Source organism: Planococcus citri, chromosome 4 (assembly GCF_950023065.1).
Source record: "Planococcus citri chromosome 4, ihPlaCitr1.1, whole genome shotgun sequence".
NCBI lineage: Eukaryota > Metazoa > Arthropoda > Insecta > Hemiptera > Pseudococcidae > Planococcus > Planococcus citri.
In genome coordinates this window covers 49,409,622-49,421,968 of record NC_088680.1, presented here as the reverse complement: position 1 = coordinate 49,421,968, position 12,347 = coordinate 49,409,622, and the positions used below count along the sequence as shown (strand labels likewise).

Sequence of the window (12,347 nt, the reverse complement as noted above, 5' to 3'; positions counted from 1 at the left end):
TACTCATGAAGTGAATTTTTAATTTTTTAATTTTTTTTACAAAACACATTCGCACATTTTTTACCAAACGAAACGAAAACTAACTCGCTCGTGTTAAATTTAAAAAAAACATAATCATAATAAAATAAAAAGTAAAAAACAGAAAATCTATTGAAATCGGAAACACAATTCAATTTATAAAAAATTCTCCTACATGAACAAAATGATGATTTTGTAAAAATTTTCAGCCTTGATGGAAAAGCACAACATTGGTTTTTTGAGGTTCGGTTTTCATAATGTACTTAACTGTATGCTTCCTTTTGATCTATTAGAAATCCTCCTGTAAAACAATATTATATGAAACCATCCGACGATGATATATATATGTGTACATACTTATTACATATAATGAACCTGTGCCCTCAAGAAACACCATTTCGTAGATTTTGATAAAAATATGATTTTTTTACACGACTTTGGAGCTCATTGTGTGACATTTGAACTGTTTTTCGAGAATTCACGACCATCATTTCAAATGCGTTACTTTTTTGCTGGGCTTTACATGACCTGTAAAATGGCCTGTTTTGGAGGAGGGAAGAGTTTTGGAAAATGGGTAGAAAATAAGTTAAGTAAATATCAGGGATGCAAACCAAAAAAAAAAAATTATTGGAAATTTTTTTAATTAACGCGGTCAAGAGGTAATTTTTTCCTGAATAAAATTCTCACAAAAGAAAAGAAAATACTCGCCATTTCTTTCTTTTTAAGGTAGGATTTCTTTCTGTGATTTTAGTAGATAGGTAATCGAAAATCACCCCGAAATTGTTTAGAAACTCTCTTCAGTGATCAAAAAAATTCAGTGAATTGGAAACCCTTAAAAAAAACATACCTCAGAATCTGATTCTGAATCACTGCTTGGTTCAAAAATATCTTTAGGGCGTGTTCCTACATTGAGATGATGTAAACTGAAAAATACAAGGGCTGAATTAAAAAAAACACACACAAATTTAGAATAAAAATTAAAAAAAAAACTCACATGTTTTTGTACCATTGTACTTCGATATGGTGAAGATGAGGCATAAGTTCCCAGCACAATGCGGATCTCTTGTTATTGAAAAATAGTTCGTATAAAGAGAATTTCTCTTTGTTGGTAAAACTTAGAGCACGAGGACTTCTCGGAAATGCATCAGCCTGGATCAGAAAAATGTTGGAATTATTAAGTATACTAAAAACATAATAATATATTAGGTACTCAATTAGGGGCGAAAGTGATTTTTCTCAAACAGAGTTGATTTTCTTACCCTTAGAATAAAGTCTGACCCGCCATCAGCACTTTTGAGAGCAGAGAAATAAAGCGTTTGTCCGTTGAAAGTGACTTTAAACGTTTTCTTTGACTGCCAGTTTCGTTCATTCAATTTGCAGTCCTTTTGGAGTAACCAGGTAATCAAGATACCCATACAAAGTGTATGGGCGTTCTTGATCGGATCATACTCGTTCACATCAAACATTTCGTTCACCACAGTTGTTACCCCAGACATCTCTGTGTTGAGTGAAACTATCAATCGACCTACAGGAGAATGTACGAATATAGCTGTGCAAACAATTCAACCTAAACGTGGAAAGTAATGCTGAAAAAAAAACAACAACAGAATATTAGATTTCATTAAATAAATTACCATATGTAATGACGAAAATTAAACTTCCAAAAAAAAACAAAATAATGATCAAAAAGTAAAAAATCAGGCAATTTTTGAGAATTTTGAAAATTAATGAACGAAAAAATCATTTACGAACAAGATTACATTAATTTCGGAATTTGGGATAGAAAAATGCCCATTTTGAGCATATCCTAAAATTCCAATTTTTTAGAAATCTTACTCCTTCCCATATATGTACTTGATGAAGATTTTCAATTTTCATCCGTCAGATTCTTCATGAGTCTCAAAGGGTTAACAGCAAATTACGGAAAATTGGTAGAATCAAAAGTTTATGAACTCAAAATTTTCGAATTGCAGTATAACGTCTTCAATTGTGAAAATAGCGAGATATAAAATATCTAATGAACATACACTTTGCTAGAAATTCAATCTTCTACAAAATCTAGCGATTAATTTTCGAAGTTGTTTGATATTTTTTTTTTTTGCAACGCAACAAAGGCCCTAGGCAGATAAGTGTGGTCGAGCGGCCCCCGGGACCTTCAGAGATGAAACTTATGTGGTGTATAGGTACCCCCAAGTAAGTATTTTCCCCAAGTTTTGGACCTCAACTCTGAGTGATTCTTGAGTAATTTCTCAAAAATCGAAAATCGTTTTTAATTTTTTTCTCAGGATTGACTCGGCCGATTTTTTTCAAACTTGAACCAAAGTGTATGTATGCATAAGGGCTTTTCCCAAAAAAATCAACAGCCCCCTCCCCCCACTTTTCCCCCACCAAAATTTAGATTCAATTTTTTGAGGTCCCCCTTACCCCCCCCCTCCCCCCAAGGCCTTTTGGCACACTTTTCGAAAAAAATTTTTGATGCAGTATTGATCCTAGAACAACGTAACTTACCCAAAATTGTACCTCGGGCGCGCCATAGTCAAATTCGACCAAAACCAACACCCCCTCACCTGTAATAAGGTTAAATGGTACCTACGCCACTGCTATTGAAGTAATTTCCGGAGTATTGTTTATAATGTTGTAATTTTTAAATGAAAATGATGTTTTTGAGAGTCGTTATTCACAAATTCCCATTTAGGGGCAGCGAAGCACCCCCTCCCCCAAATTTGTGCAAAACTTTCAGAATGAAACCTGGGGCATGTGACATATCGAATCATATGTTTTTGGTAACGCTGAATACGAATATGACGTCAGATTTCTGATTGGGCCCCACTCACGGCCCCCAACACCTCCCCAAATGAGGTAAAAATTCAATAAAAGGGGTTTGTTCGTGCGACACATGAAATAGTATGTTTTTGGCGACGCTGAAACGAATATGACGTCAGATTTTTGATTGCACTCCGTCCACGGCTCCCAGCGGCCAGCACCTTCCCAAGGGGAGTATCCCAAACAAAAATGGTTTCTTTCTGGTGACGCATGGAATAGGTAGTATGTTTTCGATATCGCTGAACACGAATATAGGCTTAGTTTTTCAAATTGACGTCACCCATAGCTCCCAGAACCTCCTCCCATGTGTAATTGTTCAAAATTTTTTTTGGGGGCCATGGATGGGTCCAATCAAAAATCTGACGTCATATTCGGTTTCAGCGTCGCCAAAAACATACTATTTCATGTGTCGCACGAACAAACACCTTTTATTGAATTTTTACCTCATTTGGGGAGGTGTTGGGGGCCGTGAGTGGGGCCCAATCAGAAATCTGACGTCATATTCGTGTTCAGCGTTACCAAAAACATATAATTCGACATGTCAAATGCCCCAGGTTTCTTCTGAAAGTTTCGCACAAATTTTGGGGGAGGGGGTGCTTCGCTGCCCCTAATAGGGAATTTGTGAATAACGACTCTCAAAAACATCATTTTCATTTAAAAATTACAACATTATAAACAATACTCCAGAAATTACTTCAATAGCAGTGGCGTAGGTACCATATCGTCACCCTAATATGTAAAATATCTAACTCCATTTTTTCTCAAAAATGAGTTATGAACACCATCTGAATGGTGAACACTTCATATGGAACTTCCAACCTTAAAAACTACTTTAGGCGATTTCATTGGTGTACAATTTGCGTTCAAAGTCAGGAAAATTATCTAACTCCACTAAAGGATAACGCACTGTTTATTTAGCTACGTGAAACTGTTTCATTTTTACGTTACATGAAAATGAGTTATGAACACCATTTGAAAGGTGCACACTTCGTATGGAACTTCCGATGTTGAAAATTACTTCAGGTGAATTCATTGGTGTATCATCCACGTTTGAATTTGAGAAAACTATCTAACTCCACTCAAAGTGGCTTAAAAGGTGTCAAGGGAAAAAAATTTTTACCAGAATTTTTTTTTTACTATAATAAATAACCCTCGAGAACTGACATCACTGAGGAAACCTCCGGGTGCTGACTTCACTGAGGAAACCTCCGGGTCCATGTCAGCACCCGGAGGTTTCCTCAGTGATGTCAGTATTTTAATTAAACTCGTTAACTTAACATAACCCGGAGGTTTCCTCAGTGATGTCAGTACATTAATTTTACGTGCTGACATCACTGAGGAAACCTCCGGGTCAAACCCGGAGGTTTCTTCAGCGATGTCAGCATAAAAATAAGTCATCGCTTAAGGGATAACCTTAACTGCGTAACACCCATCAATAGTTGATAATGCTGTTTTTCGCATTTCCTGAACAATTTGCAAAAATGGAGTTAGATATTTTACGTATTAGGGTGACGATATTAACCTTATTACAGGTGAGGGGGTGTTGGTTTTGGTCGAATTTTACTATGGCGCACCCGAGGTACAATTTTGGGTAAGTTATGTTGTTCTAGGATCAATACTGCATCTAAAAAATATTTTTTGAAAAGTGTGCCAAAAGGCCTTGGGGGCTAAGGGGGACCTCAAAAAATTGAATCTAAATTTTGGTGGGGGAAAAGTGAGGGGAGGGGGCTGTTGATTTTTTTGGGAAAAGCCCTTATGCATACGTACACTTTGGTTCAAGTTTGAAAAAAATCGGCCGAGTCAATCCTGAGAAAAAAATTAAAAACGATTTTTGATTTTTGAGGAATTACTCAAGAACCACCCCGAGTTGAGGTCCAAAACTTGGGGAAAATACTTACTTGGGGGTACCTATACACCACATAAGTCATACTTATCTGGCTAGGGCCTTTTTCGAAAAATTCATCTTTCAATTACTGTGTTGACAAACGCCACCTTCCGGGCACTTTAGCGAAAATCTGATATTGCCAGATCTGCGTGCTTCAATTTAATACATAAATATAGGTGAAAAAGTGAAAACGCCAAAAGTGGACTTTGACCCCCTCTGTCCTCGCCGATTCAAATATTTTTCAACAAAAATAATTGTTTCAGAAAGAAAACTTGGGAAAATTGAAAAATAAATCAACGAGTTTTGTAAGAAATGAGTTTTCAAGAGCACAAAAATCTTGTCAACACTTAATAACTTTACAACACTTCTAAGTTCTAGTTCACCAACCTGTGGCTAACAGATCCAATGTGTATGTGAGAGTGAGAGAGAAAAAAAAACCAATGCATTTTTGCTTCAACTGACAACCACAATAATATCATTAATGAACAATGGGCCATGCCGCCGGCTCTATTTCACAGTATGGTGGTTGCTAAATTGTAATGCTATGACTGAATCTAGCACCTTACCAAAGATAACAATAAGACAATAAAACTACCCTCTATATACTTACCTGAACTATTTACTCACACAAAACACAATAGGTATGCAAGAAAATTCCGAGAAAATTCAGTAGTAGTTGTCTCTTGTCGCCATGCCCACTCTGTCCAAAGCAAATACCTACGTCACGAATTTGTAATCTAATTTTACCTCATGTTTCAGCACATGCCCGTGGTACTTATACCTACTCTAAGTCGAGCCTAATCCAAAAAGAATTTCCCTATCTATGCTAAAATTGTGATACCATAAAAGTAGAAAATAGAATAATTTGTGTTACTAAGGGGTCAACAACGACAGGGGAGGGAAAGACGTGATTAACCACACTCTGTTCTACCAAACGTCGCGTCGTAATTTTTATCAGCAGAGTAAACTACATAGGTAAATAATTTGGAGAAATCAGAGTAGCCTAAGCAAATAAACACAAGAAGAACTGAAATAACAATGACACGATTACATTAAGCAGGTAAATTTTATAAGTAAAAATAAAACAAACCTATGCTTATTAATACCCACATAGAAGGATCAAAGAACTTTGAACAATTATTGGTACCTACTTATCTATTTCGCGATTTCATCATCGTCTAATATCAAACAACCGATAGGTAATCAAAAACTCTCAATAAAACAAATTACGTACAAAATTAGGCACTTACCAATCTTTTGCAACGAACATAAAATTCTTGAAAGACTGAAAGGCCACCGGCCAAAAAACACTATGGACTCTCGACACGGGAGTATGAATCTGAACAGTCACTAAACAGCTAGAATGAAAACAAGTTGAAACTTGAAATGTAACGTGACAGAAAGGCTTACTAGAGAAATGCTAGAGAAGTAAAGGTTCTCAGTTGAAAATGTGAATCGAAAGGGACAAGTACAGGGAGGGCTGGGGAAGGTTTGGAAAACCAGTTTAAGTGATGAGGGGTGCAGGGTAGGTTTACTGTTGTGAAGTGATAGGTTCGCGAGAGTGGAGAGTGAAAGTTGTAATATTGAAGTAATGATGAATTTCCTTATTCTTTTTTGCTAAGAAATTGCCAAGTTTGAACATTAAAAATTGAATTTGAAATAGTGTCAAATTCTAACATGGAAATCAAATTACACAAATGACGATGTTTGATATATTTTTCGTTGTTAAAAAAAAAATCTGACAAAATGTCAAAACTTCAAACATCCAGTTTTTCAAAAGTTTAGTTAGGTACGTACGTACTCAATTTTAGCAATTCATTGAGTTCTTTTTCAAGTTTTTAAAAGATGCATTTCTGTGCATTAAAAAAACTTGGAAAATTGACAAAAAAAAAAACTAAAAATTGTTCGTACAAAAGCCAAAAGGACCTTAGTTGCGATCATTTTGGCTATCGAAATCGTACGCACACGATTTCAAAATTGGAAATTACGTATGTATAAACAAAGCATTAGCCAATCAGTTTCAAAGAACGAAAAAATCTGATTGACTAATACTTCGTTTAAGGTATACTTAACTTTCAATTTGAAATCTAGTAGTATGTTCGTTGTTCGATTTCGATAGCCGAAGCAGTGAACGCAATCCTGAGTTGATACTTTTGGGTACTTTTTTTCAATATTATTCAAAATTATTTTAAGAATTAAAACAATAGACACGTTTTTTTATTTAAAAAGAAAAATAGGTACTTTGCATATGAAGATTAAAAAAAAATCAACCAAAAAATATCTCCAGAATCAAAAAAAAAAATCAATTAAAAATATTATTTTCATAGATATCTAAGTGATTAAAAGAAATTTTATTTAGATAAATTCAAAATACTCGAAAAGCTCAGTATTATTGAAAAAAATTCGAAATAGGAGATAATAATATTTTGAAATAAAAAATTACGAGGGTAACTGAATTAGTTTTTTTTTCAAAGTTTTGAATGTTTATTTCATAAAAAACTAAAACTGAAAGATTTAAGATGAACTCCATTGTAATTTTTTCTTATCTTTCTGCAGAATCAATGGCGAAAAATTAAAGCTATGGAAGTTAAACATTTTGAGACTATTTTTTTTTTTTTATTGTTACTTTAGCCATGGTAAATTTCAAATCTATCAAGTGAAATCAACTGTCAAAGGAACCATTGATTCGATTTGGATGAAATTGAGTTACTTACTTGTAGGTAGATAAAAAAATCATGACTGGAAACCTCAAGCAACAAAAATTTCAGAAGCAAAAGCTCATATTTTAGATTATTTTGAGTAAATTTTTAAAAATTAAAAATTTGTAGAAAAATAAGTGAATTTTTAATTTTTTTACAAAACACAATCGCACATTTTTTATAAAACGAAACGAAAACTAACTCGCTCGTGTTAAATTGAAAAAAAAACATGATCATGATAAAATAATACGAATAATTCACTCAATTTAACAGCGTAATTCCTTCCAAGAAAAAAAAGCTAATAGGTATGCGGGAATTCATTTAAATATTTCGAAGAAGAGAACAGAAAATCTATTGAAATCAAAAGCACAATTCAATTTATAAAAAATTTTCCTAGATGAACAAATAGAGCTATGTAATATAAAGAACGATAATTTTGTAAAAAATTTTAGCTTTGATGGAAAAGCACAACGTTGGTTTTTTGAGGTTGGGTTTTCATAATCTAACTGTATGCTTCCTTTTGATCGATTAGAAATCCTCCTGTAAAAAAATATTAGTGTACTCATTATGAAACCATCCGACGATGATATATGTGTACATAATACATATTACATAGGTATGTACTTATTAAACATAAACATGAAATACCTACGTAATATATAAACCTGTGCTCTCAAGAAACATCATTTCGTAGATTTTGATAAATTTCCATTCTCACAAATGATAAGAAAATACTCGCCATTTCTTTCTTTTTTTAGGCAGGATTTCTTTGTGTGATTTTAGTAGGTAATCAAAAATCACCCCGAAATTACTTAGAAACTCTCTTTAGTGATCGACAAAATTCAGCGAATTGGAAACCCTTCAAAAAAGGTACAAAAATATACCAACTTCAAAAAACACATACCTCAGAATCTGAATCACTGCTTGGATCAAAAATATCTTTAGGGCGTGTTCCTACTTCAAGATGATGTAAACTGAAAAATACGAGGGCTGAATTAAAAAAAACACACACACACAAATTTAGAATAAAAATTTCAAAAAAAAACTCACATGTTTTTGTACCATTGTACTTCTAAATAGTCCAGATGAGGCTTAAGTTCCCGGCACAATGCAGATCTGTTGTTACTGCGAAACAGTTTGTATAAAGAGAATTTATCGCTGTTGATAAAATTTACACCATGAGTATTTCTCGGAAACTTATCAGCCTGAATCAGAAAAATGTTAAGATTACACTAGGCAACGGCATGCTTGTGTTCGGGTTGAAAATGGGCTTAATCGATAGTTTAGACCCTAAAACAAAAAACAGAGTGGGATTTTTCAATTTGAATTGTTTTTGTGGTCAGGAGAGATGATCAAAGTTTCAAAAATGGCCGTTTTTGCCCTATTTCACGAGTTTCTGGCGACACCAGTATTGTTTTTCGAAAAAAACCAAGGTCATATTCGGATTCTACGCACTTTTTTAAGTAAACATCTTTCCCGGATTTTCGATTTTCGAAGTTTCAAGCGCATACGGACGATTTTTGTTTGTAACATATTTTAAAACTCGGAGCGCGCGACGCTGGCGTTACTCCACGATGTAATCGTGGCGCGGAATTGTGTTCGCGCGGGCGAGGTTCTCGTGCAGTAAAAATTTCGTGTTACAAACGAAAATCTTCCGTATGCGCTTGAATGTTCGAAAATCAAAAATCCGGGAAAGATGTTTACTTAAAAAAGTGCGTAGAATCCGAATATGACCTTGGTTTTTTTCGAAAAACAATACTGGTGTCGCCAGAAACTCGTGAAATAGGGCAAAAACGGCCATTTTTGAAACTTTGATCATCTCTCCTGACCACAAAAACAATTCAAATTGAAAAATCCCACTCTGTTTTTTGTTTTAGGGTCTAAACTATCGATTAAGCCCATTTTCAACCCGAACACACGAAAAAAGTCAAAAATTGTTGCCTAGTGTTATTATACAAAAAAAAAAAAAAACATTGCTCAAAATTTAATAATATATTAGGTACCTACCATAAAAATGAAATGAGAGCCCATTGAACTTTTGACAGTGGAGAAATTAAGCTTGTGTCCATAGAAAGTGACTCTGAAATAGTCCTTTGACTGCCAGTTTCGTTCATTCAGTTTGCAGTCCTTTTGGAGTAACCAGGTAATCACGATACCCATACAAAATGTATGAGAGTTTTTGATCGGATCATACTCGTTCACAGCAAACATTTCGTTCACCACAGTTGTTACCCCGGACATCTCTGTGTTGAGTGAAACTATCAATCGACCTACAGGAGAATGTACGAATATAGCTGTGCAAACAATTCGACCTAAACGTGGAACTTAATGCTGAAAAAAACAACAACAACAACAACAACAGAATATTAGATTTCATTAAATAAATTCAATGATGGAAATTAAACTTCCAAAAAAACCGAAATAATGATCAAAAAGTAGGTACAAGATCAGACAATTTTTGAAAATTTTAAACGAAAAAATCATTTACGAACAAGATCAAATTTATTTTGGAATTCGGGATAGAGAAATTCCCATTTTGAGCACATCCGCAAATTCCAAAATGAAATTTTGAGTAAGTAAACCTCAATTTTTTAAAAAAATTTTACATGAAGATTTTCAATTTTCATCTGTCAGATTTTTCTCGGGTTTTAAAAGGTTGACAGTAAGTAAATAACAGAAAATAGGAATAATCAGGGCCTATTCTAAGGCGCAGCTCTGCACATCTTGCGCAAATCTGACGTCATATTCGTATTCAGCGTCACAAAAAACATACTATTTCATGTGTCGCACGAACAGAACACTTTTTGGAACTTTTGCCCACTTTGGGGAGGTGCTGGGGGTCGTGGATGGGGTCTAATCAAAAATCCGACGCCATATTCGTGTTCAGCGTCATCAAAAACATACAATTCGATATATCACTTGCCCCAGATTTTCTTTCAAAAGTTTCACCCAAAATTAGGGAATGGGGAAAAATTCACCTCCAAGGTGTTACACGCAGATTACGGTGACTTGTCCACTATAAGGTGACATATATCGATGGTAGATCATGGCCAAAAAATTAGCTGCTGAAGCAAACAGGGTGCCGAATGATTTCAATTTTTATATTTTTTTCAGTGTATTTTTGTGATTTTTCGATATTAAAACCCCCATAAGTTTTCCCCCCGTCAACTTCAGCAGCTAAAATTTTGCCTCATAATATATTTTTTGATACTCTATCCGCCTGTGAAAAATTTTTTCGATCGGCTTGTCACACTTTGGGTAGCTCCCTTGTAAGGGATCAACAACGACAGGGGAGGGAAAGGCGTGATAAACCACGCTCTGTTCTACCAAACGTCGTGTCGTAATCAGTCGTAATTTTTATCAGCAGAGGCAGAGTAAACAACACAAAAAATTTGGAGAAATCAGAGTAGCCTAAGCAGATAAGACACAAGAACTAAAATAACAATCACACGATTACATTAGACAGGTGAATAACCGATAATCAAAAACTCGCAATAGGCAATAAAACAAATTACGTACAAAATTACGCACTTACCAATCTTTTGTAACGAACATGAAATTCTTGAAAGCCTGAAAGGCCACCAGCCAAAAACACAATTGACTCTCGACACGGGAGTATGGATCTGAACAGTCACTAAACGAATGAAAACAAGTTGAAACTTGAATAGTAACGTGAAAGAAAGGCAATTTCTCAGCTTACGATTACACCAGTCACACTAGAGAAATGCTGGAGAAGTAAAGGTTCTCAATCTCAGTTGACTGTTGTCTGTTGAGAATGTGAATCGAAAGGTACAAGTACAGGGAGGACAGGGGAAGGGTTGGAAAACCAGTTTAAGGGTTGAAGGGTGCAGGGTAGGTTTAGTGTTGTGAAGTGAAATATAGATAGGATCGCGAGGGCGATTTTGTTATGAAGTAGATGAATTTTCTTATTCTTTTTTGCTATTAAGAAATTGCCAAGTTTGAACTTTAAAAAATTGAATTTGAAATAGTTTCGAAATCCAAAATGGAAATCAAATTACACAAAATATAGCAATGTTTGATATACCTAGGGTATGTATTTTTCGTTGTTTAAAAAAAAATCTAACAAAATGTCAAAACTTCAAAAATCTGTTTTTTTTTTAAAGTTTCGGTACCTATAGTTATTTAATTTTAGCAAATTTTCATTGAGTTTTTTTTCAAGATTTTAAAAGATGCATTTTTGTGCATTAAAAAAACTTGAAAAATTGGCAAAAAAAAAAAAAAAAACTAAAAATTGTTCGTACAAAAGAACCTGAGTTGCACTTACTTTGGCTGTCGAAATCGGACGCTCACGATCTCAAAATTGGAAATTACGTATAAACAAAGCATTAGCCAATCAGTTTCAAAGAATGAAAAAATCTGATTGACTACCTACTTTGTTTATCTTAGGTACTTAATTTCCAATTTGAAATCTAGTAGTAACTACATATATGTTCGATTTCGATAACCGATTAACCGAAGTGAACGCAATCCTGAGTTGATACTTTTGGGTACTTTTTTTCAATATTATTCAAAATTATTTTAAGAATTAAAACAATAGAAACTTTTTTTTATTTAAAAAGAAAAATACTTCGCATTTGAAGGCTAAAAAAAAACAACCAAAAAATCTTTCTCGAATAAAAAAAAAATGAGTTTAAAATATTATTTTCATAGACATTCAAGTAATAAACAGAAATTTTGTTTAGAAAAATTCAAAATACTCAAAAAGCTCAGGAGTATTGAAAAAAATGCATCTTTCGTGTAAATTTTCATATTTTATTTCAATATTTTTTCCACCATCAGCGAATATAGCATGATGGTTTGTTTTTTATTAATTTCATTTTTTTGAGATTCAGTCATTTGGAGTTCCTGAAGAAAATTGAAAACTTGCTTTGCAGTAAAATTGATGGAAATTGCTGTTCTCC

At 34.0% G+C, this 12,347-nt stretch overlaps 1 protein-coding gene across 2 annotated transcripts; it reads right to left on the bottom strand.

Annotated features, from left to right (window-relative positions):
* On the bottom strand, positions 1-11,514 carry LOC135843541 (uncharacterized). Of its 2 annotated transcripts, XM_065361477.1 has the most exons (10): positions 10,961-11,383; positions 9,433-9,756; positions 8,476-8,630; positions 8,330-8,399; positions 7,441-7,965; positions 5,977-6,084; positions 1,278-1,604; positions 1,013-1,167; positions 866-941; positions 1-319 (listed from the first exon to the last, which is right to left on the bottom strand). In XM_065361477.1, the coding sequence occupies exons 7-10, from the start codon at positions 1,512-1,514 to the stop codon at positions 308-310; spliced, it is 480 nt and encodes a 159-aa protein (XP_065217549.1). In that variant the 5' UTR covers positions 1,515-1,604; positions 5,977-6,084; positions 7,441-7,965; positions 8,330-8,399; positions 8,476-8,630; positions 9,433-9,756; positions 10,961-11,383; the 3' UTR covers positions 1-307. The 2 variants fall into 2 exon arrangements, 1 of the variants encoding a protein (XP_065217549.1); XR_010558338.1 differs by lacking the exon at positions 7,441-7,965 and having other exon boundaries at positions 10,961-11,514.
* Positions 11,515-12,347: the final 833 nt, after the last annotated feature.

What these genes read in the sequence shown, in the direction of transcription:
- LOC135843541 (XM_065361477.1), bottom strand. Translation starts at nt 1,514, where the DNA reads ATGTCTGGGGTAACAACTGTGGTGAACGAAATGTTTGATGTGAACGAG. An exon ending in GGTCAGACTTTATTCTAAGG is followed by an intron (nt 1,168 to 1,277) that starts GTAAGAAAATCA and finishes TTTCTGATCCAG; the next exon opens with GCTGATGCATTTCCGAGAAG. An exon ending in GTACAATGGTACAAAAACAT is followed by an intron (nt 942 to 1,012) that starts GTGAGTTTTTTT and finishes TGTATTTTTCAG; the next exon opens with TTTACATCATCTCAATGTAG.